Genomic DNA, 27,735 nt, shown 5'->3' with positions numbered 1-27,735 from the left:
CGTGCACCTTGGCTCGAGTCCTCGTCGGGGTCCCTCGTGTTTGTCGCGGTACACGTCAATGTGAAGCGGCCAAATTCCAAACGTACCCGAGGAGGAAATTACTCCGTGTGTAATTTCAGAATCACAAAACGAGAAAGAAATGCGAGCATCTTGCGAGCTCATTCTAATCTGCGTGCACAGACGTCTTTTTTCCATTCAATGTGAAAACGTGAGGGAAATATATCTGCACGGTTCTATCCACCCTCGGTTGGCTGTGAATCATTACGACCAGTTGCGATGATGATAATGACTATACCAGCTGCAGTGGTAAACAGCGGAGTAAAGTTCCCTCTATATGTTCTAGAGTGCGCTGCTGCCATGTGGGCGTGGATTTTCTACTTCTCGTTGGGTTGGAGGTTCTCCACTGGGAGGAAACTGCTGTTGGTGAATCCCGCTGTCAGCCATCTGTGCTGGTTCATCCCTGATGAATTCGCTACTTGGACCACGTAACCTGTTCACACACACATACGGAGAAAACAAACCCCACCGTTAAACTCCGGTAACAAGTGGCCGATACTCGTTGTCGCATCCAAGCCTGGCGATGCCAGGTGAGTGCTTGGGTTTTTGTTTTTGCCGCGAGAAACACGAGGGACCCCAACCGAGGAGGACTCGAGCCAAGGAGCACGGGAATTGCCTCCATCCGAGGGAACAACACGTACCAATGTCTTAAAAAACACACATTTTTACGCTTACCCATTTCTGAAAGCCTATCACACCCTCATCATCGGCTATGGTCAAGCCACTGCTGGATGAAGGCCTCTCCAAGCTGCAGCCACCTCTCATGATCCTGCGATGTAACAATCTGTCCAGCACCTGACTTCATCATTCCGTCTCCACGGTGGGTGGCCTCTCGGATGAGTTGGCCACCACTCCGTTATTATTTTGGACTATCAGCCATCATCCCTGCTAATGGCGTGTACTGCCCAAACCCTCTAATCCACGTGTGGTGAGATGTCGTGGGTTCGATCCCGACCCTGACACCTGTATATTTGGAGTTTGCATTCTCTCTACCAGTGGTCGTGTGGATTTTTCTCCGGGTCCTCCGGTTTTTCCCTCCAAATCTAGAAACATGCATTTAGAGTATTTGGCTGCTATACATTTACACATGATAAGCCACTTCGTTGAGCTATCATTTGTGACCAGGCCCACTTCTGAAAAAAGAGCGACATAGCTCAGTGGGCCTTACCTGGTAAAATAAAATAAAAAGTTTAGTTTGGTTTATAGTAATTCCAAGCATACATCTCTCCATGCCTCTTAGCACACTCTCAGCTTTTGTTCCATAATTTTCATTCGTGATCGTGTTTCTGAACCACTTGTCGTGGCAGGCAGTACGCACTGAATACAAACTCTGCTCTCAAGGCACACCGCTGCGTTCCTTCTCATGCCGGAGTTCAGATTTCCAGAAGCACTCCAACTCTGCTTTCGGCCTGCTCTTTATTTCATCGTTATAATTCCGGCTCTGCTTTCAAACTGCCCTAGGGCTCACACACCCTGCTGTCTGTGTTCCTGCGGTGTCTCTCTGACAGGCGTCTAAAGTCGTCGAGTGAACATGTTACACGTGGCCGTTGTTTTGCTAATATTTTTCCTGAAGCACTGTCACGAGATAGGAACCGTAGAGGCCCCATTTCGTGCATCCATGACCCAAAGTTGTGAGTGGAAGCCAGAAAGTGAGCAGGGTTTTGGAGCGAGGCCAACTCACGCCCGCTCGATCATAGGGCCATTCCTACCGCATGCCCCCCATCGTTCAATACAACATTTTTGACCAAACGTTCAGGTGGTGGTTTTCCATTGTATTCGGTACTATGAGCCAGACTTTACACCTTGGTCACAAAAACTCTCCCGCAGACACCAAAAGTATCCAGGCAGATGCGAAGGCAGCTCCACTGCGTTTCTCTGCCGTGCACGAGAGTGCCGCACGGCTGTGTGTGTGCAACGCTACAGCGGTTCCACACGTGCCCCACATTAATTCCTCAGACCTGGGTCTAACCACAGAGTTGTTTTGACTGTTCGTGATGGAGGTTGGCCGCGATGATGCCAGTGATGGCACAAAGATGCAGTTGCTGATAGTGAGGTGTGCAGCGGAGCGATTCTTACCGGTAGCACTGCCAGTGTCCGTCTCCCCAGGAGGCATCTCCTCGGGGCTCCATTCCAAGACCACGAAGGAGGGGCAGCCTTCAACAGCCACGACTATAGGCTCGATTGGCTGTGCTCCCATCGTGCCAGCAATCGTTACTTTTCCAGAGCTCTCTTCTATTTTTGTGTCCCTTAAATACCTAAAGGTTCTTGAAAGCTGAATGTTTTTCTTGGTTTCCAAATGGTTCTGGATCTGCTCGAGAGCATCGGAGATGGAACAGAGTGACCCCGCTTCCTTCTTCAGCAACTTCACACGTGGCTCTGCAATGAGAGCCACACGCAACGCTTTCATTGTCACGCACCGTCATGGCTACAGGCCAAGACACACCTGCACACCGTGAACATAGTATGCCTACCACAAAAGAGTGCTGATACCATCATTAGGGCTTGCACCCTCTCTTCAGCAGGGAATCGCATGGTATACGAGAGTAAAAGGTGCGTATTCGCACAAACAAAACGAGCAAGTAAATAATGAAACCTGGCTTCTATCAATCATCTGGATGAAGATGGTTCAATCAGCCAATCGGAAGGGGTGACCAGGTTTTAACTTAACATAAAAAAATTGTATCAGATCTGATCAGATTCTGAAGAGAATAATAATGAGTACCACACAGGAATGAATGCGGGGTGATGAGATGGACAAGACACAAGGACGATTTGCTCTCGGTCACTTGAACGTCAAGCCAACGTCACCACTGAGGTGGCCTCCTTGTATGGCGTTTGGCAGCCGCTCTCCCCCGACTCCCTCACCCAGTGGGAGTGAGTTGGTGACTTAAAAATGTCGATTTTCATTTATTAAGACTATGCAGCCAATATAACATATCAAACAGTGACATACATTGAAAAGCCCCTAAAAGTCGACTCAATATACCCTCCTGAAAAAGAGTCAAACCCAGGTCCTTCTTGCTGTGGAGCAAAAGTGTCACCACTGCACCACCCTGCCTCCTGCTACACCGCTTACAAGAGGAGAAGCAAATACGATCGCCTACGTGTTAAACTGACGATCACGTTTCAACATAACGGGCTCCCGTAATGCGCGACGTCGGACATGAGCGAATCGCGACAACGGCGATCGCAGCTCCACCTGAGGGGCGAGAGCGGTCCGCAGCGCCCTCCTCCGTCGCCCGTGGAGCCGTTCCGTAGCCCACCGCCACACCGTCTGATACACTGCCTTCGTCTCCGTCGATGAACTCCGACCCTGGCGCTAGCGCCACGGCCGGTGCCGTGCGCCGGATGAGGCCTCCCTCCGACTCCGAGTGGCTCGGCACGGTTTTATTTTCGCCGCCGACCGCTCGGCCGTCGAATCCGGCGACGAGCGTGCCTGCGCGCGTCAGCACGGGCTGCCGGGCTTCCGCTGCACACGGGACGCACGCGTGGATGATGAACATGAGCTCGCTGGGACGTGCACGAAGCGCACGCGAGAACAAACACAACGAGTGTTTACAGTGACGCAGGTGGCGAAAGCACGCAAAGTTGTTATATCGTTGGGGAACGATTCAAACAGGAAAATGCAGTTGCGATTATTTACCGTTGGGCTTAATTTGTAAAACCAACAAAATACTGTTTAAGTTTAAAGGTTGATTCCTAAAAATTTTCTTTCCACGTTGAAATTTTTTTTTTATCTCTTACCGCTCTCTAAATTTTACTAGATTTGTAAACTTCCAATTTCTCTCCTCCTACCGCTCTCATTGACATGATAATTTCTCTGCCCCCCCCCCCTCTCTTTATGGAAATGCCTCGTCACAGAGGCATTGTTTATCTGTGTGTCTGTGTGTGTTTCTCTCTGCGTGTGTGTGTCTCTGTGTGTCTCTCTGTCTCTCTCTCTCTCTGTATGTCTTTCTCCATGTCTGTGTTTGTCTCTCTCTCTCTGTATATGTGTCTCTCTCCGAGCTTGCATTCATTCACACCTGATGACGGTTGCATGTGTTGCAATCGAAACGTCGTATTCTATTATTTATTTTATTTCTACGTGACTTTACCGAAAGAACCAAAGAGTAATTCACACTAACATCTATTTTTTACAGAAGCTTCATAAATGTAAACCATTCATCGCATCATCATTTAAAGGATGGATTTGTCAATAATATGCAGACTCATATCTACTCAGCTGTCCGTTTAACATGTAGGCTTTTGCTACCAATATTATCCATAATAGAGGTTTTTGGGTTAGATCACATAAATATAAATGCGTCATTAAATCCGCCACCAGCGATACAATCAATTAGTAAGGTTTGTGATGTAAAAAAATCATGCCAATTAGTTACCAGTTAGAGAGTAAACTCACAACATTTACAATTCGAGTAACGTGACGTTTCGTCGGTAATTACAACCATCAGGTGACAGCCAAAATTGTGGCGCAATCCACCTCCTGTTTTGGTCTTAAATAGAGGGGGTGAATTTCATAAATATGACTCTCCAACTGTGTTGTTGAAATGTTATTAATCAAGTCAGTGGCGTGGGTGGCATTGGGTGGGGGGGGGCATGCTCAAGGAATGGAATGGGGCCTCCTGTTCAACCCCCAGCACCTGGGACCCTCTCACACCCCGTGGGCCCTGCTGCAGTTGCAAGGTACTGGTCAACGTTTCTCTTAAACGCTACCGTGAACAATGTTGGGTAGCAGCCGATAGTCATCTTTTGCAGGGATAACAACAATTACACGGCGTTTAGGCCCACTTTGTCGAAACCGTCCGTAGCCGCGATGCGTTAGAAAACGCGGAAATTCATCTGTTTCCATACTTTCATTGCATATGTTTGGGATCATGGCTCACATGTTGTGGCGTTGTTTTTTTTTCTACTGGGAGTCAAGGTCTGGAATGCAGTGAACCGATTCATCCCCGCAAGCAGCAGCAGTGTTCTCATTCATTTATTACCGTTACTCAGACACTTACCGGAGCTTCACGATTGGGAAAACATGTGGAAAAATACTTTGCTCAAATTGTTTTTTTTGCCCATAACCGAATTTGGCCTCATAAACTATTCGGTCAGCTCGAAGTGGTTCAAAGAGCTCTGGAAACTCCAGATGCAGCACGATGGGACAAAATATCCTCACACGCACTTATGACACCAATACGCTGGCAATATTTATCGACGCTGTAATGATTGACTATTGTCGCTGGTTTTGTATCCTTGGTGTCAGTTTACTGTCACTCTTTTCTATTTACAGATCGTTGTTAGGCATCCAGTCAGAGTTGTACATATTTTTAAACTTCTTTCGCAATGTATGTCGCCACACGAGCTAATCGGAGGTGCGATTCATTGATTGGTTTCATACTTTAAAGATATTGTTTTTATCCCCTCACATTTAACTTTGATTCTTGCAACTATTTTAATTTAAAAAAATACTCACTAGAAATGAACGCGCGTGGCAAGCGCTCAGTTAAACGGTGTGTTTGTCGTGCGAGAGGAAATTGAAAGTGAACCGAGGGACAAGAAAGCTTAGCAAGGGGCTTTGCGCGGCACAAAGTTCACCTCCCAAAGTTCACCGCCCCACAGCCCCTCCTTCATATTCCCTCCAACACGGCCCCTCCCTCGGTCCCTATAGCCCCCGCGTTTAGCGCAGAACAGACACCACAAGTGCAATGATTTTACTGCGTGTCTGTCTGTCTCTGTGCGTGGCAGAGTGGGGAGCGGTAGTGTAGAGGTTAGCGCTACGCTACGCTATGAACCCGGTGACCCGAGTTCGATTCCCGCTCGTGGCCAACACCAGTGGTGATTATCTGAACCAGTCTTGGGCTTCCCCTAGGAAGACTCAGCCTCAAATGAGTACCTGGTACAGTGTGTTAAAACACTGGCATTGGGGAGACAAAGGCGGCCTGGCGTGGTGTTAGTCACCCACACCCTCGTGTACCATGTCGGCCTTCATAGGTGCTTGCTAACAACACTTGCCCTAACAGTCTGTTAAGGCTATACGGGGGATCTTTTCTCTTTGTGGAGAAGAGAAAATAGCATTATAAGAATTAGTTTCCTAAACCATCACCCAGTGGAAACTGCTGAACTCATGCCATTCGCTTTACTGGCACACGTAAGTATGTACAGATGCTGTTCAGAGAACCAGATTGAGGAGGACAGGACACCATACATGATTACGTAACATGTACGATTATGTAACATGATTACGTAACATACATGTGAGGAAGAATGATAAAGCCTTCATGCTGACATACCAACAAGGCTGGCATGTCTACACGCTGACACATGTTGATATACTGCGCTGACATGTCAACATGTTTACATACTTGATTACAAGTCAATGTATCATACCAAAATGCTTTCATACATGATCACATGTTAATGTGATGCCTCACCAACATGCCTCCATACATGGAAACATGTACTCATTTGAGGTTGAGCTCAAGACCACAGTCACTCTACCCAGGAGTGGTCGTCCTACCAAAATCTCTTCAAAAACAAACTGTAAAATCATCAAGGAAGTCGCAAAAAATCCCAGAGAAATCCAAGTACCTGCAGGCCACTCTGGCCTTGGCTCGTGTGAGTGTTCATGATGCATCCATCAGAAAAAGACTGAAGAAGGGTCTTCATGGAAGAATACGAAGGAGGAAACCACTGCTCTCCAAAAATAACATTGCTGCTCGTCTGATGTTCGCCAAAGAGCACATAGATTGACCGTGAGCTGAAGCTGAACCAAAAGTGGGTCTTGCAGCAAGACAATGATCCTAAACATACAAGAAGCTCTGCAAAAGAATGGCTGCAGAAGAAGAAATTCTGCGTTTTACAATGGGCCAGGTCAAAGTCCGGACCTAAACCCCATCGAAATGTTGTGGCAGGACCTGAAGCGAGCTGTCCATGCAAGGCAACCCTCAAATGTCACCGAGTTAAAGGAATTCTGTAAGCAGGAATGGGCCAACATTCCTCGAATCCGATGTGAGAGAAGACACTGACCAACGGTTACAGGTAAAGCTTAGTGGCAGTCATTGCTGCTCAACGGGGTGTCACCAGTTACTGAATCTAAAGGTTCACATACTTTTTTTCATAGGCGGTTATTGAATGTAGAATAATTTGAAGATAAATAAATGTTGAAAGAGTATCTTGTTTCTGTGTTATTTAATCAGAGCGAGGTGGCTCTCTGTGCGCGGCTCCAGTGGGGCCCCCAAACGAGGCCGCGCGGACAAAGCAGCGCGTCGGCTAAACGCAGAGGGGCAGCGGGAAACTCGTCGTTGATGCCGCCAGATTTAAACCAGGGCGAGAGGAGAGCACGTGGCTGGAGACGACCGTGCGAGGACATGAACGTGGTCGGGTTTCATGCACAATCGATGACCACATTTCGCGCAGCGTCCCACGGTTGACTCGCGCAACGCATCCTCGAAGTTCCGATTACGAGCTGCTTCGTCGCTGTACTTAGTCGTGATGTTATTGACTTTAGTCGTTTTGTGACCCAGGTCACTCTAGCAAATGAGACCATCTTTGCCTAAAACTTGAAACGTGATGCTCGATTTCTCTCGACATCGTTCCTTCACGGATCACCCACTGTGAGTTGCCCTCCCGGACGCGATGCCAGCAGCGCGATGTGGTGTCGTTTTAACCCTTCTTGCCCCTGATCACTGAACCACACTCGTGCATTTCACAACTGTACTGGATTTAAAAATAATAAAAATAAAAATTTTGCAACTATTACACTACTCTTATATACGTGATGTTATGTCGTAATCGGTGCTTAGTGTTGTTTGTTGCAAAGTGGATGTTACAGTGTTTGTTACATTTAGATGGTGAACTTGGCATGCCTGAACCATCCTCCACTAAGTGAAGGGTGCCTCTGTGTTGTGTGCACTGTGAAACCGTTTCATAGTGTCACAGTGATTCACACAAACAGTGTGAATCTCTGCGACAGTCTGTTTGTGTGCACTGTGACATTGTGAACCACAGTGGCAGTGTGACAATATGCATCAATGTGATAGTGTGACAGTGTGAATCACTCACAGATGATTGTGTGTCCATCCTCAGCCACACACAGCCTAATGGGAAGGCCTTTGTCGTCATAAACCACATTTCCGTCTTTTGTAAACAGGAGGTTTTGTTCCGTGTCAATCAGCTAATGCGTACATGTGAAGACACACATACACACACACACGCAGAGACTGTGTTAATACTATATATACAGGTCAAATGTCAACTCTTTGTAACAAAGACTGTATGGGAAAGTATGTTTTAATAGATATTTCAATTGACTTAACTTTTAGCAACCAAAAACATGCTAATCGCTTAATATATTTACATCTAACTCATACTGACTTCGACTGAAAACCAAGAAAAGCTTAAAAGAGCTATAAAATCACACAACACTAACTGGCTGCGGCCCAAACATCCAAAAGCTGCAACATTACCTGCTAATTACTCTATTGGGGTTACACACAGCAGCAGCAGCGGCAGCAACATCCTGTGGAAGAAAAAACTTGGCAGGAACCTCCTTAAAAAGACTTGAGCCTGATTAAGGCTTTACTGGGTAAATAGGCGCAAGTAATAAATAATAAGACAGTATCCATCCCAGGTACTCTCACATGATTCACACACAAGCTGGTGATATTTTCTCCACGCGCAGTGGTGCACGGAGCCTCGCTCGATGCTTTAATGGAAAGTTGGCGGCATGGGAAAACCCTTACAGCAGAAAGCAAAACCAGATGTGGAGGGAATGCAGAGTGAAACTAAGAGGCAGGGAGCCAAGGGCTCGGGCCAAGGAACTCGTGTGTGCCTTTTTAATTGCACGCAGAATGCCATGGCACACATCTCAGGCTCCTGGCACAAAGGTTTAAAAGCAGGAGCCCCCCCAAACCTTCTTAAAACACATCGACGTCGCATTTTCTCAAGGAGCATATTCGAGGTTGAAAGTCGAACAGACTAAACTTCCCGCTCGACGACAGATTTAAAGTGACGGCATACCCACAGGTGACCCGTCGAGCCGTCGGGCTGCGCGGGATTTGGACCGATGGTGGGAGCGGGAAATTCCATGAGCGGCGGTGGCCCAGGGTTGGCCCCGTGCGCCTCCGTGCGCCGTTGCGTTGGCGTCACTTTCTCATTCCTGCGACGCTGCTGGAGCCTTTCGCCGCGTCCGGGCAGCGCCTTTTTGTGAGTCCACTCCGAGGGACGCAGCCCACGTCTCTCGGTCTGCTGGTTTGCCGAGCTCATGGAATGGTCCTCTGAAATATATGCAGATCATATTACGTGCTCAGGGTGAGGGCTCATTTCCAACGAAATCGTAATCGTGACGGTTGAAGGCTCTAGAAGGGTCACGCTATATAAAGTAAATATATACACACGTAAATTCAAGGTATGATTAAGTATGACGTATTTATTTCATTAGTTGTTTTGTAATCGAGATGTACAATTTATATATAGATTAGAAAACAGTTTTTCCAACCTTTACATATTTACACGAACAATGAGCTATAGTTACTATAACAATGAACACTTGTGACGATAAACATTTACAATATATAACCACAATATTACTGTTTAACACGTAGACGTTCGCGACCAATATCATCCATAACAGAGGTTTTTGGGTTAGATCGCGTAAATATATAAATGTGTCGTTAAAACCCACCACCACCCGACACAGCCAACTAGTAAGGGTTGTCACGTAAACAGAACATTCCAATTCGTCACTAGTACAGCACACCGGTGTGTTGGAGAGCCAAGCCACATTTACAAACTGAGTACGACGTTTCGCCAGTCATTACAAATAGCTTCATCAGGCGACAGCCAGATTTGTGGAGAAGTCTTACTTTTTCGTTCCTTATATAGAGGCGTAGATGCCTACAAATGGCAGCATGCTTCAATAAGGATTACCGTTGGTAGGGCTATTATAATAATCACAATAGACTGGAAGGACAAGTTCAGAAGGGCTCGCATAATGCACATGCATAATGCACATGCCTAATGTAAGTTGACTCACTAATCCCCCCCCCCCCCCATATTGTGTAAGAGCGCAGAAGGGTGGTCAACACATCTACGCCTCTATATAAGTGTAATAACGGACTTCCCCACGCACTGCTTGGTCTCCGTCACTCTTTATTCGGGTTGACACCCACACCCCGCTGGTCCCGACAGCGGACCAGCTGCTCCTCGCGCGCGCCCCGCATGCGCGCTCTCGTCAGTCCTTCCGCACCCCCGCTCCGCACACCGCTGGCCGACGGTGTGCCGAAGCTCCTGCAGCCACGTGGCTGATGGTGCGGATTCCCTCCCGCCACCCAACGTGGTCCAGCTTCGTGACTCTACCAACTGACCTGGAGCCCTTCCGGGCTCCCACCTATATCCCCTTCACCACGTGATCCTGTCTCCTCCCTCTCACCACGCCCTTCCGAACCTTCCAGATCCGGCCTCCCCATAGCGCCCTGCTGGCTCCGCCCCTAGGTTCCGCCCCCACTCACCTCGCTTCCGATTGGACCCGAGGTGAGCAGCGGACCTTCACATACGCCCCCATACTGGCTCCGCCCCCCAATACCCCGGGCCGTATGATTGGCCCAGAGCCCAGCAGCGAACCCCGCTTATGCTCACATTACATAAGGAACGAAACAGTAAGACTTCTCCACAAATCTGTCTGTCGCCTGATGAAGCTAGTTGTAATGACTGGCGAAACGTCGTACTCAGATTGTAAATGTTGTGGCTTGGCTCTCCAACACACCGGTGTGCTGTACTAGTGACGAATTGGCATATTCTGTTTACGTGACAACCCTTACTAGTTGGCTGTGTCAGGTGGTGGCGGGTTTTAACGACACAATTATATAATCTTGATTTGAAGCTTTCGTGACTGCAGGAATCAATACTCTTTGGTTCTTTCGGTAAAGTCACGTAGGTAGTAAAAATAATAGATCACGACGTTTCGATCGGCACGCAAGCAATCGTCTTCAGGTGGGAGAGGACTTATTTATTTATATACATTAATATATATTTACGCGATCTAACCCAAAAACCTATATTATGCACAATATTACTGTAACAGTAAATCACCACCAGCACCAGCAGTGCCGCCGCGGAACGCGCCGTGACACGTGGCCAACGATGGATGCCGCGCGGCCGGCAGTCGCCGGGCAGCTTAGGTCAGCACTCGCAGGGCTCGACCGATCTCGACCGAGTTCAATTGAACCAAGTAAACAAATGCAATGCTAACACTATCGTTTTATAGTAACTCTCGTTACTTTATAAAACGTAAACTTCACAAGATTTACGTTCGCTTCAAAACCAGGAATAGCAACTATTCATTTAAATTCAATAATAGTTTATTCTTTTTTTGGCTTCACAACTACACGTGTGCTCTCGACTGATATTATTTTCCTATATTCGCTTGTTACTTAACAACGGCTCGCAACAATTTACGATATATTTCCTTACTTGTGCCTTGCATATGTAGTGACTGTGAATGTCACTGTGTGGTGCCGGGCTTACGAAGCCACGGTGGATAATGTGGTGGCATTATGTGTAGCCCACTTACCAGCCCTAGCGGGGCTTGGGTGAGCGCTGGTCAGCACGGAGGCACCGCGTACAATGTGCGGTGTGGGCTCCCGGTGAGGAAGCGAGAAGGAGTGTCAGCCAGCCAGGGTTACGTTGGGGCATGATACGCTGGTTGACCTGCCGACACGTGGCCGGATGATATTGGAGGGGGGCCACCGGTGGACAGGGGCCGCTGGGCGGTCACGTGGTATAAAAGAGCTCTCGGGAGCATTCAGGAAAGAGCTCGAGAGATCTAGAAGGTGGGCGGGGCGAGGGGCGGAGTCAGCCCCAGCCCAGGCCGAAAAACGGGGACCCCGTGAGGGGCTCGGGGTTCTTCAGGTTGCTGGTGAAGAAGATCCACGTCGGGTTAAAGAAGCCTCTAACCACGCGGTCCGGGACCCAGCTTGTGGTCCAGGCTGGGATAGTGAACCGTGTCTAGTTCTGCCGTAGCGTGGCTAGATGTACATTCAACACCCAAGTGTAGGTTGTGTTATGTTATGTTGAGTTGGTGAAATAAATAGTGTTGCTCCCAAGACAACATATGCGACTCAGTTGGACTCACTACACATATTCCCCAGGTCTCTGGTAACAGATAAAGGGACTCTCAACCTGCACAATCGCATTAATACAGCAGTTATGATTTCTAGTCGTCACGTCCGTGTTCTCTTACCCTCGGGATGTGCTCGTGCGTACGTGCGTGTCATCACAGGCGTACACCACGGCCCGTCCTTCTCTCCTTCGGAAACACGTGCCGATATCTCGTAGTGCGTCCCTGGTGTCACATGGGTGATGATCACGCGCGGCGCCATCGCCGTTTGGTAGTACCATGGTGCAGCAGGCGTCATTTGCCGGTAGCGAACGGTGTAGAAGCTGTGAGAGTGGAAGAGGAAGGCAAACTTAACCGTCACAAAAATGTAATGTTGAGGTAATCATTCAACACACGTACAACAACACATTTGGTGGAACAACAAAAAAGATGTCAGCTATGATGCAGCCTTCACAATGAATGTGCCCTATTCCTCATATCCCTAAACCAGTGGTGAAAGCGTTTGGTTGTGAGGCGTAAACGTGCACCGGTGGAGACAAATAAACATTTCTCTCGTGAGGCGCTCACCCCGACACGGGCAGTGCCAAACTGTAATTGATCAGATAATTATTACATTTCTAACGTAAATACTTTTACCTAACGCTGTGAGAATTCCCAGCACAAACCGAATTGAGTTATCCTATTACAGTAAACCCTCGCTCTGCGCGCGTTCTGGATTCGCAAGTTTCACATATTCGCGAGCTACTAAATGTGTATTCATTCCCGATGCGCAATGCACCAGACGCCAGCATTCACGAGCGTGCGTAGTGCCAAACCACCCACACCGGGGAGGTGCGCGCAGAATGTGGTTACATTTGAAGCTGTCTGCGAAGATCAGGCACGTCCCCTCGGCTGCGCAATGTGCTCTCAGTCTCGCAGTAATCCCGCTTTGAACTGGCTATTGTGCATTTTTTACTTTATACAAACTTACAGTCGTCTCGTTTATACATTTTGGTATAAATTAGTAGTCGACTGTGAGGTCCATTAAAAAAACGCTAATCCAACCGGGGAAAGTGCTGCGGCTCGCGCTCCCCAGAGTGCTAAAATGATAACTGTGCGTTGCTATCAAACAACAGCATGTACTGATGAGTCATCCTTCTGAATTCATCACCATCACCACCACCACCTCCATCGTTGTCAAATCATCATCATCAAAGGCCAAAGCCGGTAACATCACCGCCACTCAACATCACTTCAGCAACTGCTGCACAGACAACACCTAGCCTCAAAGGTTTAGTGTCCTCTATAACAGAGGTTTTTGGGTTAAACATTTACCATTTCCCCCCATGTTCACTCATACCAGGAACGTAACCCGGTTCTTTTCCAATTGGAGCAACGTTTCTGCATTCGCGAGCGCTTTCAAGAACGTAACCCTTGCGGATAGAGAGAGAGTTTACTGTACTCATTCGAATGGTTTCTCAGGAAACCAAAAAAGGGTACAGCTGCAAAAAGGGGCTGGGGGCTGAAGATATGATAAATGTCCAGGGCTAAGGAAAGGGCGAAACACCCAGGTTGATCCATGAGCAGTATCTCTGCCAAGAGGAGATGAAGGTTTCTGCCTGTAAGTAATATCGCTGCAGAAAACTGTTATGTGAGGATGGAAATAGGAACATTCCTTAACTGTTACAATTTTAAATTAAACACGTTAATTTGAATTGAGTATTTTAAACAAATGTCCCCTTCACGCTAGCCTTATACACTTTGGAATATTAACAGATAATTAACAACTCACGAGACAATTTCAACCGAGAAGATGGGTATAAGCTGAGAAATCATTGGAAGGACGTTATTAACCAAGCAAAGTCGTAACTTGCTGTGGTGCTTCCATTCTTCCCTGCCGTTTGGCTGTTATTTCCGACTCTCTGAGTTGCATTGCCCCGTTAGGTACCTTTGCATTCACGAGCTGGGGTCTCACTAACATGGCCACCTCTGTTTTCTTAGCCTGGATGTATCGATGGTTCTGGCTGTGTGATGGACTGTGTGTCTCACTGGCGCGACCACCGTTGCGGTGGTTCTCTTGCGTGGACGCATTTGCCTCACAGCGCAGTTGGCAGCGCCGCAGCTTGTGTTACACATAGAAATGACATTAACTTACCAATCCTCCTAATCTCCCTGCCTAATCTCTCCCATCAACATAGTGCTAATCTCCCATTAATACTGCTGTTGTGCGCATATGCGGGGATGATACTCGTATGCAGCGACGGAAGCTCATTTCATGCTAATCTCTCTTTCCCTAATCTCCCTCATTAACACAGCTGACGTGCTTGCGTCCGGGGATGGAATTCTTTCCAGCTCAGACCCCGCTTGCGTTCCCATCGCCACATATATAACCTCTTGTTGTAACAGCTCTCTCGCTGGTTCAGCAGTTCCACGGCTGGATTATTTTTTCTGCCTGAGGACGACCGCTTGTGTTGCGATCGAAACTTCGTGATATATATTTTTTTTATTTGTATACCTACATGACTTTACCGAAAGAACTAAACAGTATGGATTCCTACAGTCATGAAAGCTTCAAATCAAGATTGAACTCACGATACTTGCGGCTTTTACGACCTTAAGATCTATGAGGAAGCTTAGAAGCTGTCAAGGATGGTATTCAACATTATTCTTACAACTGAACAACATGTGCAATGACTGAACACCCTTTGCAGAGTAATAATATTTGTTTAAATAAAAATTACATTTTTGACATCATAGCATCTGCTGAGGGGGAGGCTAAACAAATCGGGATGAAGATTTCCTTGGCCAAAGCCGGTAACGTCACCGCCACTCAACATCACTTCAGCAACTGCTGCACAGACAACACCTAGCCTCAAATGTTTAGTGTCCTCCATAAAAGAGGTTTTGGGTTAGATGGTTTAACAGGCTGACAGCCTGATGATGCTAGTTGTAATTACTGGTGAAACATCACACTCGAATTGTAAATGTTGTAGATTTACTCTCCAACACACCGGCTACATATATTGGATATCTGTATGTACAATATGTATGTTGAACTTCTTTCGCAATGTACGTAGCCAACCTGTGCGAATTGGACTACCTGTGAAAAAGGGCTCCATAGCTCATCGGATTTTTCCAGGATAAATCAATCAAAAGTATCCGATTTACAATGCTTTCTTGCCACATTCTAGTCCACACCTTCAAGTCGCACTATCTTGTCACTTAGCATCCCTGGCTTCCTCCGTATGCACCTGTGACCACACGAACATGACCGCTGCATGTATGACTGGCCGTGACTGTTGCCCGTTACCGCTTGCTCTTGTCCGCTCCCGCGGGCCCCGCCTCGTGCACGGGGTCTGACCATGTGACCACCACCAGGGTGGGCAGCACGCGCACCTTGAGGTCGCGGGGGGGCGCGAGCCCCGTAGCCTCTGCTGGCATGCGACATGTGACAACAACGCGATGTGACAATGCATCGTGACGATTGTGTGTGCGACACTCGTGGAGATACACAGTGCCACTTTAAAAACACAAATCAACACTTACCTATGAGATACAAATGACCACCAATTAACCAAACACGGTCTGTTCTATAACGCCGTGTGTTGTTTTCATAACGCGAATTGGAAATAAAGCGTTGAATGCATTAGGGAACACATTTTTTTTATAACGCGGATGCGAATTAGATATATCGTGATTGAGTGAACGGAACGACGTTGCGCGAGTAGGAATAAGCCGTTATACGGCTGCCTCAGCATAGCATCATCACACAAGGTGGGATGCTGCTGGATGCTTCTAGATGCAACCCACGCACCTCCGTTTTTGTTCAGCCTGCATACGCATCTCATGTGTTATCACGGACTGTTATTTACCCTATATCATGTATTATAATGCAATTTTTCCATTACACGGTGTTCTTCAGGAACGCAACTGCCGCATTACAGGAGAACAGACTGGATTATGGACCATATCGTAAACCACCGCAGTCTGCGCTTCTGCAATGCAGGAGGAATAGCAAAACTTTGCGAACTCTCTCCTGAAGCCCTCTCTTGTCGTGCTCAGCAAACCTCGACATTGCCATCTTGCTCCCGAACACATCGATTGCCGCCTGCCATTCGCAACCACAGAATACACACGAGCCTGCCTGAAGCAGCATTATTCTCTCCTTTCCTTCACCGATTGCGTTGGCTCGTCACTTGCAAGTGTTGTGCACGAAGACGAGATAAAAATTGGTTGTAGCAGCTTTCTACCTTGCTCGTCAACGTCCCGTTCCCCGCCATAGAAGCGAAGGAGCTGGCGAGCTCCGCTGGGCACGTGCAGCGTCACTCGCGGCGGCACACGGGCACCCGGCACGCGCATCTCTGGCAAAGCCCAAGAGGTGAGACGGGGAGGAGGGAGGCGATTTGAATTAAATTTGCTCTTGAGCAGCAACAGCAGCAGCACTGCCACACACAGATCGTCCTCCGGGAGGGACGGGCACTTTATAACAAAGAACAGAAACCTCACAAAACCATTTTGTCAATGAATCTGGGTGAAAATGCAATAACTCTAAAAGCTGTTTTTTTAGTTTTCTTTAAAAGTTCCTATTGTGCCAAATTTTGTATCATTATGTTGGCATGTTACCGCACGGTATATTTGACCATACAACACCTCCGATTAGCAGGGTTAGCTACGTACGGTGCGAAAGAAGTTCAACATACATACATATGTAGTGACATAGCGCTGACTGTTGTACAGCAGCTGCAACTGCAGGTGGACACTTAGCGCACACGCTGTTGAGCATATACAAGGGTGTGCCGGCAGGGTATAGGAACTGGGGCAAGGGTCACGGTAGACCTCGTGGGGAAGCCCCTGATGGGTCCGAGAAGGGAGGCACGGCTCGAGCGGAGCCAAGCCGCGCCGAGGGGAATATAATCAGCAGAGAGCGAGCGCTCCAGGCTGCCAGTTCTGGGAGTGGACTCGTCTCGTCGTCGCTGTCGTCACCGCCTTCGCCCGATCATTGCGCGGTCGGACAGTAGTTGGCTGTCTCGGTTGACGCCGTTGGTACAACACGGACAGGGTCTTGTCTGGGCCGGGTCGTGTGGCAGCGTGGTCATGAGAGAGGAAGGGCCGGAGTTGGTGGCGTGAACACAACAATAAAAGGGAAGGACAGTGCCTTCTGCGACTACCTCTTCTCTGATTGAGTATGTGCGCGATGCACGCCACCCACACACACACACAAACCTTGAGCAAAAGGAAGAAGAGACCTACGACACTACATTTGGTGTCAGAAGTGGGGTATTTAAAACCCACCTATCGTGTCGTCGGGATGAGGACAGCCAGATGGTCATCCCTCCGATAGCCCCGGGACCCGGGATCCCGGTTACAAAGCCCATGGGCTGCTGGGCAGCGGAGGAGCCGCCACGGATCGGCAGGACAGCTGCTAAGCAAAATCTGCGGGGTGAGCGGCTACTCATCCACGAAGGGAGAGCAGTTGGGAGTCGACGGCGGGAGTGGCTACGCGTCGACGGAGAGAGCGACTGTACGTTAACGGAGAGAGAGCAGCTGAGCGTCGACGGCAAGAGTGGCTACGCAAGACGGCGGGAGCGGCTGCGCATCAACGGCTAGAAAAGCTGACCGTTGACAGAGAGAGCGGCCGAGCGTCGACTGTGGGAGTGGCTACGCCAGGTGGCGGGAGCGGCTGCGCATCGCCGAAGAGAAAGGCTGCACATTGACGGAGAGAGAGCAGTTTCATGTCGACGGGGAGAGCGGGGGCTGTACGTCGACAGGTAGAGTGGCTGAGATTTTCCCGTGGTCACGCGCTGACCAAGCAGCATGGCGGAAGACCGCCATGTGGAGAGGGGCGCGGGGGACGGCACGGACAGCACGGAGGAGAGCGGGAAAAGCGGGAGCTTCCGTCGAAGCGAGAGCAAGTGGCTCCAGACGGGGGACCAAGCATGATGGGCACCATTTTGTCTCCGGAGGACCTCCCATGGCCAGCGGGCGCCATTTTGAGGCGAGCGCAGGAGCGCGCGAAGGAGGTGCGAAGAGTGACGGAGCTGCAAGAAGCTGCTCCTGATTTGGCTCGCACAAGATTCCTCCAGAGGGGGCAGATGGAGGACAAGACACCCTACATCTTCCAGACAGCGCTGCTGGCACTGGGACGAGAGGCAGACCCACTTTTGGATGAGGGGGTGCTCGACCTTCGAATGGCAGAGAGGCTGCGGGAGCTGGCAAGAAAACTGAGGGTTGCCCTGCCCTCTGCCATCGGCACTGAAATTTCATCCTCAATGGTGGCCAGGAAGATACAGGTCTTCGAGGAGAAAGAGCAGCAGGCAAGGTGGGAGGCCACGACATGAAGCCTGCAAAATATGGTGGTGGCCGTGGGGGGCCGGGGAACTCAAACAAAAACATCCCCACGGGAGGACCCACAGCAGGGGCAGCTCCCTCTGCCCTGGGGACCCACTCCCAAGTGCTTCATGTGTGGTCGGTCAGGCCACACTGCAGAGGAGTGTCGGGGGGACGAGTGATCACCTGCAAAGTCACCCGCGCTCGCTGGCCCACCGGCAGAGTCAACTCAAGCCCAGCCGGACCGGGTCTCTGAGACCTACCGAGACCGCCAAGTGCGAGGTCTTGGGGACTGGATCCAAGCAGGCGCTGCCGAGCGGTGAGGGGCCACGTCCTTTGCGCCGAGGACTCTGTCTCCATCATCTCTTGGCCCTCTGGGTTCCGGAGGAGCAGGACCTGCTGACGGGAATGACCGGCTCCATGGACCGGATCACGCGAGCTATGTCCCGGTATGAGGGGACTCTCCCTTGCACTGAGACAGGATCTGGGGTGTCGCCAATTCGCAGATGGGGGGCCTGTGGGAGAGTTGCCGATTCGCGGATGGGGGCGCTGAGCTGCAAAGTTTGCCAATTCGCGAAATCGGGGGTGTCGCATTGGGGTGAGTATTGGTTTGTTATCGGGAGGCACCGGGGAGTAGTGAGATGTGTTGTTGATTGCGGGGGATGCCGCGGTTGTAATGGTATTGTGGGGAAGTTTTTTTTATTTTCTCGTTGATGTTCCTCGAGTTAAGGGAGTTGCCCTGCCTACCAACCGGTTGCTGCGGCTGTATTGACAGCCGGGATGGCTGTTTTGTTAACGAGGGGGGGGAGATGATGTCGTGACATTGCGCTGACTGTTGTACAGCAGCTGCAACTGCAGGTGGACACTTAGCGCACACGCCATTGAGCATATACACGGGTGTGCCAGCAGGGCGGAGGAACTGGGGCTAGGGTCACAGTAGACCTCATGGGGAAGCCCCTGGAACCCTCTGGTGGGTTCGAGAAGGGAGGCGCAGCTAGGGCAGAGCCAAGCCGCGAGAGCTCCAGGCTGCCGGGTCTGGGAGTGGACTCGTCTCGTCGTCGCTGTTGTCGTCACCGCCTTCGTCTCTGCCGCCTTCGCCCGATCATTGCGTGGACGGACTATAGTTGGCTGTCTCGGTCGACGCCGTCGGTGCAACGCGGACAGGGTCGTGTCTGGGCCAGGTCGTGCAGCAGCTTGGTCGTGAGAGAAGGGGGCCGGAGTTTGAGGCATGAGCAGAACAATAAAAGGGAAGGACGGTGCCTCCTGCGACTACCTGGTCTCTGACTGAGTGTGTGCGCAACGCACGCTACCCGCACACACACGCCTCGAGCAGAAGGAAGAAGAGAAGAAGAGACCTACGACACTACACTGGTCAGTAAGAGTTGAAGGTGGATAAGAGTTCAGAACAACAATGGGGTTTGCTCCACGGGATGTGGGATCACTACACACTGTAACAGGTGCTATAGGCTGCACAGTAACAGGTGCTAGAGGCTGCGCAGTAACAGGTGCTATAGGCTGCGCAATAACAGGTGCTATAGGCTGCGCAATAACAGGTGCTATAGGCTGCACAGTAACAGGTGCTATAGGCTGCGCAGTAACAGGTGCTCGAGGCTGTGCAGTAACAGGTGCTATAGGCTCCTGGCATCGCAGTGAAATCCACTGCTGCTCTGCTCTCTGCTGCTCTGCTCTCTGCTCCCACATCTGTGATCTTCGCCTTCCATCAACCCGCAATGACCAGGGTGGTGAAGTATGGTCATGGAAGATAGCACACTGCACGTCTGCGTACACAAACTACAAGTACTGTACCTGTACAGTTCAACAAAAATACAACGATCACCTGTGTAGCCTTAACAGACTGTTGGGGCAAGTGCTGTTAGCGAGTAGCACTTATCAAGGCCAGAACAGCACACGAGGGGGTTTGTGACCAGCACCACGCCCAGCCGCCTTTGTCTTCACCAGTGGCGAAGTTTACACACCGCACCAGGTACCAATTTAAGCCTCAGTTGACCCGAGGGGATGCCCAGGTCCGGATCAGACAATCGCCAGTGGTATTGGAACAGCGCTCTAACCGCTCCGCCACCGCTCCCCACTCATCCGCACTCAGAGGCTCCTCCCAAGCCCCCCTCACGCCTCTCCCATATGCCCCCCACGCCTCTCCCAGGTGCCCCCCACGCCTCTCCCAGGTGCCCCCCACGCCTCTCCCAGGTGCCCCCCACGCCTCTCCCAGGTGCCCCCCACGCCTTACCGAAGCGGCCAGCGCTCACAGCGGCGAGCAGCGCGGCGCAAGCGAGCAGCCCGCGGCGGCTCTCCATGACTGAACGCGGAGGAGCGGCGCCTCTCACCTCGCTCCACTCCTCACTACACTCCTCCCTTGTTCCACTCCTCACTTACACTCCTCCCTCGCTCCGTGTCCGCGCTCTCACCACTTGGGCGGGGGAGGGTAGCCCAGGGCTGTTCCCCGCCCCGCCCCGACGGAGGGGGTTTGCATCCCTGGTCGACTCCGGCGCCCGCAGCTCTGACGGTCGCCTGCATCCACTGCATGGACGAGGACTTCTGCGAAACGTCGCCACCTCTCTGCACGGTCGTGCTGCGATTGTAACGACCCAGACAGAATCCGCGCGGATTTCACCCTCCACGTCTGACACCCCCCCTACCCCCAAACTCAGACGCATTCCTTCACTAGGCTGCCACTCCGTTATTAACATTGACCCTTGTTCTTCAAGTATGTACGTAGAACTTATTTTGCACCGTGCGTAGCTGTGGGGGCTGACGCCCACCTCCTCTCCCCCAACCTCCTCCTCGGCCACTTCCAGCTGGGCCCCCGCCAATCGGGTGATCGGCCCCCCCGCACCAGTTTCAGTTTTTCAGTTTCATGTATTAGGTATAACCTTGTGAGCCATGCTGCTCTTGACTCGGATACAACCGCAACAAAACAAAAACATGAACAAGAAACATCTTAAAGTGACTACACGCAACAGAAAAAATCCTGGAAAAAACAGCAAAGTGTTCCAGAAAAAACACCGCATTTCAAAGCTGTGTGCAAAAATCCCAGTGGGATGCAAGTCAAACAATAACAACCATAAGACAATGTAGATTAAAGTTATCAGGCCAACTCTGTACTACAACAAATAAACATGGCCAGACCAAACCGTCCTCAAAATCACCATAATAAAGCCACAAAAACAATGTAACAGTGATCATAGGAACTGTGATTCAAATCCAACAATAAACGATATACATAACATGTACGACCAAACCCCGCAGCCATCGCTGGCTGCATGAGTCACTCCATACCAGCAGGAGCATCAGTAGCAGAATAAACTATTCTCAATACACCTTTAAAAATCAGCACACCACAATCAAAACTCAAGATCATACTTTGCAGCGGTCATCCGGAATGCTACATTTGATTTCAGGCCATTCTGAATAGCAGTGGCAGCTAGGTGTGTACAACTCCTCTAGAGCAGTTTTCAGTGAAGATCTCACAGGTAGTGATCCAAGTTGCAGTTTATTGCCGATAGCATTCCAGACCCTAGGGGCATCAATTGAAAAGGCCCTTCCTCCAGTATTTGTACGACAATAAGGAATGTGAAGCTGGTAAATGAGCGAAGACCTTAGGTTACATTTGGTCTTCGAAACAGTGAGGATATCCAGCAGGTAGTCTGCTGATTTTTTGTAAGTACATCGTGAATAAATAAGATCTGATGCACAAGCCCGTCGATCATTAAGAGAAATTAAGTTTGACCCAATGTAGAGATCGCAGTGGTGGGTCCTATATGGCCAGTTCAATGCAAATCTTAAGGCCGAGTGATAAATTGAGTCAAGCATCTTCAGTAAAGTACTGGGGGCTGATTTATACACGATGTCACAGTAATGAAGTAGAGGCAGTACGGTAGCTTTAATCAATTCCAAGCGGAACATAGTGCTTGTGGCGATACAGAAAACCTAATTTTTATTTTGTATTTTTACCAATATAATCAATGTGATCTTGAAAATTCAGTTTTGAATAAAAGATGACCCCAAGATGCTTATAGATCATGACTTGCTCTATTTGATGATTACCGTATTTTCCCGCATATAACCCGCGAGGTATACCACTTTTTACAAACAATACAAGACCCTGCGGGGTATATGGAGGTGCGGGCTATCCCAAAAAATATTTTACACGTGTGACACGTCATCACTCGTTTAATTTTTTCATGGTAGGACTATCCACTATGCAACACTTACCTTTGACGAAAGCACTGCTGAATAAACGACTCGTATTACAATTGCACATGTTATCACGTTCTAAATTATTCAAATTGTTTGTACGATGAAACGACAATGTTTGAAGTGGGCGCACTTTGTTTACCGGCGACGGGAGAGCTGGGGGGAGAGAGGTGGGGGGTGGGGGCGAGGCAACGGCGTTACCGTAGTGCCGTTATTGTCTGCGCAGTGTGCAATCTCCCAGTGCTAAAACTGTACTTACTTATCTACCAGTTATGTGTTACTTATTTATTGGATATTTACTTTTGTTACTTATTTACTGTTTTAAGTTCACTCGTTTCCGGTTAGTTTGTTTTCTTTGTGCCCGTTATGATTTTAATGTTAACAATTGATAGTGGAATGTATTACAAATGTAAACTTCGTTTTAATATGATGGAATTAAGCTGCAGTAACGACGTTAAAGATGTGGATGCATGCGGGGTATATGGAGGTGCGGGCTATCTGAAATTTGTTTTACACAAAACGCTATTTGTGTGGGGTATATGTGTCTGCAGGTTAAATGCGTATGCGGGCTATATGCGGGAAAACATGGTATTTAAGGAATATAATTGGGGGAAAATTACTTCCTGCTTTAGTCCTGGTGAGAAGCATAGCACCTTGGTTTTGGAGGTATTCAGGACCAGTTTAAGAACAACTAGCTGATGTTGTAGTTTGTTGAAATCACCCTGGAGCTTAGCAATCACGTCATCCGGAGAGCGGCCGGCAGTGATCAGTATCGTGTCATCTGCAAACAGATTTATGAATGATCCAGGTCAGTGCCCAAGTCATTGACATAAAGAGAGAACAAGAGGGGGCCGAGGATGGAACCCTGTGGAATCCCTTTTGTTATCTTAACACTGTTTGACCTCCAACCATCTGTGAATACAGTTTGGGTGCAAGAAGAGAGGTACATTTTTAACCATTCTACTGCGTATTTGGAGAAACGGAGGCAACTTGGTTTACTAAGCAGGGTGTTGTGGTCCACTGTATCAAAGGCTTTGGACAAGTCAAGAAAAAAACGGGCGCAGTACTGCTTATTATCAAGGCTACTGTAAATGTGATTCAGAGAGTCTAATGCAGCAGATGTAGTGCTGTATTTTTTTCGGAACCCAGATTGTTTTCGATGTAATAGATTGTTGTCGGACAGGACACTGCTAATTTGGTAGTTAAATCATTTTTCAAAAAATTTCATCAACGGGGACACAATTGAGATAGGTCGGTAGTTATTTGGATCATCTTTAGGGCCCCCTTTGTGAAGTGGACGAACATAGGAATGTTTCCATTCTAGAGGTACTAATGCTTCTTTGATGGACAGGTTGAAAATATGGGCTATAGGTTTGTATATTAGATGACCAACAGTTAGCAGAGCAAAGACGGGAATACTATCTGCTCCGATAGAGGAGGACCCTTTGAGGTAGGACAGTTGTTTCAGAACATTACTTTCGTGGACAGGCTGGAAACTAAATTCGTTTAATGTTTGGACAGGGGTGTAGGAAATTGCATGAGCAGGGGTGACTCCCAATACATTATTAAAAAGGTCACCAGCTTCAGAAAAATGAAGGTTAAAATTGTCGACTATTTTTGGGGGCTCTGAAAAATAGTCCCCATTTTGGTTAAGCACTTTGGGCAGATTATCTGTGTTGGATGCCTTTTCGATACATTTGATTGTATCCCAGAAGATTCTGGCATTTCCATGTGATTCCAGGAGAGTGGAGGAAAAGTAAGCATTTTTTGCATGTCGTATTTTTTTGACGCATCTATTCCTTAAAAGCCTGTATTCTAGCCAGTTATTGACCAATTTACTTTTCTGATCACATGTCCAAGTCTTGTCCCTAGTTTTCATGAGCTTAGTAATAAAAGGATCAAACCGTGGTGGGTGGTTGCCTTTAGTTTTAAATATAACCAACGGAGCACGTTTGTTAAGAATTTGGAGAAATGTGTACCTGAAGGTCTCCCAAGCCGTAGTCAGGTTGGGGATATCACAGACCTTGTCAATATCCGAGTGAAGCACATCATTAGTAAATGCCTGAATGCTGAAGTGTCTCATGGAGTGCTTTTCAACCAATTTAAAGGGGACTTTGGGTCTGGCTGATGATCTCACCCCAAATATGGAGTGATCACTAAGGTTATTACCCAAAACACCAGTAAGTGGGAAATTGTGAGCGGCATTAGTCAATAGGACGTCAAGCAGAGATGATTGTCTCCGAGGGACACGGCTAAGTGACTGGCTCTCCACCACCCGGAGTTATCCCACACACTCCCCACGTACACCACCCATAATTTGGAGGTGGCTGCGTGCACGCGCGTGCCCATGCAGGTGCACGTCGCCCACCACGGCGAGCGCTAAAAATAGCCGTATGAATATGCGTACACAATGACACCCTACAGCCAACGCGCCGCGTGAAGCACGCTGTGCAAACACGCACACGAGCGCGAGCACGCGTAAACTATGACGGCGGACGGGTTCTGACTCACCCCTCCCTCGCCCTATTAATAGCGCGGCGCTGCTGAACGGACGCGGGCGCAGTTAAGGAGTTACTACCCGCATGCCTCACACACACGCTCGAATTACACACCACGCCGACACTCTCCCCACACACACACAGAAATCACGCTGCGCTGGTGCTCTGTGATAAAGTTTATACTGGTAGGAACGAAGTGGACCAGCCACCAATAGATTATTTCGTCCGTCCGTCCGACCGTCCGTCCGTGTAGCAATATCGCTCCCTACTGCAAACACTTGGCATGACCCTACAAAAACCTTTAGACTCAGTGATGCTTTCCTGGCTAAACAAGTGTAACATTCCCTTATAATTCCCTCAGATAGCTTTTAATTAAAACATTTAAATTAATGAGGCTTTCCTGGCTAAACACGTAACATTCCCTTATAATTCTCTGAGATAGCTTTTAATTAAAACTTTGAAATTAAATAAAAAAACTCACAGCACCCTAAAGCCTACAGCTAGGCCTAAAGCCTAGAACTAGGCCTGAAACTCTCCCTTCGTATCGTACCCCCGCGTGTGTGAAAGGGAGTTAATGTTTAACAATGGTACATTCCCTCATGTTTTAAATAGAAACATTTAAATTTAAAGCTTTTACATTAATAATAAAAACATTTAAATTAAAAATTAACTCACGGCGGCGTAAAGCCTACAGCTAGGCCTAAAGCCTCGAACTAGGCCTAAAACTCTCCCTTCGTATCGTACCCCCGCGTGTGTGAAAGGGAGTTAATGTTTAACAATATTACATTTCCTCATGTTTTTAAATAGAAACATTTAAATTTAAAGCTTTTAAATAAATAATTAAAACAGTTTAATTACAAATTAACTCACAGCGCCCTAAAGCCTACAGCTAGGCCTAAAGCCTAGAACTAGGCCTCAATCTCTCCCTTCGTATCGTCCGATTAGGTGTAGCAACATCGCCCCCTACTGCAAACACTTGGCAGGACCCTACAAAAACCTTTTGACTCAGTGGGGCTTTCCTGGCTAAACAAGTGTAATAATACATTGTTTATATTCTTTGGTTATTCGTTCCTACCAGCCCACCCCGCAGGGTCCCGTTTAATGTCGTCTATAGCAAGCCCTGTGCGACCCGGAATACTCAACGAGCAGCGCCTAGCCTATCCCTATTCAATCCCTGAGTGTACCCTCCCTCGACTTCTCACCTCGCAGATGCACTCACGGTGTCGCACGGATGCGGTGGGAGTCGGAGGCACGAGGGTACAAGAGGTCTCTGCCTGGGGTCGAGTCGTAGCAGCGCTCGCCAGCGTCCCTCAGACGCTGCGAGCGGCTGGGAGTTGGACCGGGCGGCTGAACGGCTGGAGAACCGCTCAACGTTTATTCCGCTCCCTCCTTTAATGCCCTCGGAATCCAAAGATCCAGGGTCACTGCACGACCGATCGGGTGCCTACCTTTCGATTTTAAACTGATGCCCTGCCCTTACCTGGAGTGGTCCCTCCAGAGCACCTTTACCCATTGTTTACGCACCCGTCCTCCCCACCCCAGCCACAACCGGTTTGGTCGGGGTGGCCGTCCCGCAGAATACACAGCTGCAGTCGGTCCAGGAATTTCCCTCCCACCTCCTCTTATGCGCTGCTCGCTGAGTGCTTGCCCTCAAGGCCCTATCTCCCTGCGCTGTGAGTGTCCCATTGCGGTTAGCCTGGTGAGCTTCGTCACGCCCATACAATTTTAAGCCAATTTACGGGGCCGCAATGCAATTTGGTCTGGGGGGGGGGTCAGCCAATCTCCTGGCACTGGGAAACCATAAGACATCCCCGCTAGTGCCCCCTCGGGTAAAAATCCATGGTACCAGGTGACCCCCCCCCCCCCACGAGACCTACATGGGTGCGTGTGTTTAGTGGGGGTGTGCGTGCGTTCGTGTGGAGGGGTGCGAGGGGATGGCAGCGCCGGCGGAGTTGCTCCGTTGCAGTCGCACCACATAGCCAAACCGTGCTAATCGGCGGTGTGGGGGAAGGACTAACTAAACAGAACAAGCAGTTCTAAAGAATTGAGTTTTCAATTCAGATTTTTAAAAATGCACAGCTCCAGTGTCTTCCCTAATATCGGAAGAGCGTTCCAGATGGCCGCAGAAGCACATCCGAAAGCGCGCGATGCAGTGACGGACCGTCTTTGTTCAAGGGCTAACCATAAGCTGCTGCAAGGATGACCGGAGTTCGCGTGATGGTTCATGCTCTTTGACGAGCTCAGCAAGGTGGCGTCGTTCATTTGTGGCATGTCTCTAGCAACGCGTCCTGCCGCGGCCAGACTACTTTTCTGAACAATTTGAACATCACCCGTCAGCAGCCGCTGCGTGCGTGCGATCTAGACTCCGTGCTCCCCTATCTGGCTAATTTCAAGCACGCATCTATCTGCGCGTGATTATCTGCACAATCAAGTTTTTGTAATGTGGTTTTCATTAATTGCCGTGTCCTATACATTGTCATAGAACAGTGGTTCATAACCTGGGGTGCACTCACCCTTGGGGGTACGAGATGCCCTTTATGGGGGTATGCAACATGACCA

At 49.1% G+C, this 27,735-nt stretch overlaps 1 protein-coding gene across 3 annotated transcripts in view; it reads right to left on the bottom strand.

Annotated features, from left to right (window-relative positions):
- Positions 1-26,844, bottom strand: part of LOC144729266 (uncharacterized) — a 31,399-nt gene extending 4,555 nt beyond the window's left edge. The window contains exons 1-9 of one of the 3 annotated variants that reach the window (XM_078609393.1): positions 26,379-26,844; positions 16,390-16,500; positions 15,450-15,573; positions 12,284-12,483; positions 9,064-9,320; positions 8,107-8,218; positions 3,257-3,526; positions 2,134-2,433; positions 379-490 (exon numbers count right to left, since the gene is read on the bottom strand). In XM_078609393.1, coding sequence (XP_078465519.1) covers positions 379-490; positions 2,134-2,433; positions 3,257-3,526; positions 8,107-8,218; positions 9,064-9,320; positions 12,284-12,483; positions 15,450-15,573; positions 16,390-16,498 — 1,484 coding nt within the window. In that variant the 5' untranslated portion in view covers positions 16,499-16,500; positions 26,379-26,844. Of the gene's footprint in view, positions 1-378; positions 491-2,133; positions 2,434-3,256; positions 3,527-8,106; positions 8,219-9,063; positions 9,321-12,283; positions 12,484-15,449; positions 15,574-16,389; positions 16,501-20,711; positions 20,812-26,378 lie in introns of those variants that run through there. The other 2 variants (XM_078609391.1, XM_078609392.1) reach the window with 2 other exon arrangements.
- Positions 26,845-27,735: the final 891 nt, after the last annotated feature.

The sequence above is a fragment of the Lampetra planeri genome, chromosome 32, assembly GCF_965212315.1.
Source record: "Lampetra planeri chromosome 32, kcLamPlan1.2.h2, whole genome shotgun sequence".
Lineage (NCBI taxonomy): Eukaryota > Metazoa > Chordata > Hyperoartia > Petromyzontiformes > Petromyzontidae > Lampetra > Lampetra planeri.
This window is presented reverse-complemented; position numbering and strand designations above follow the sequence as displayed.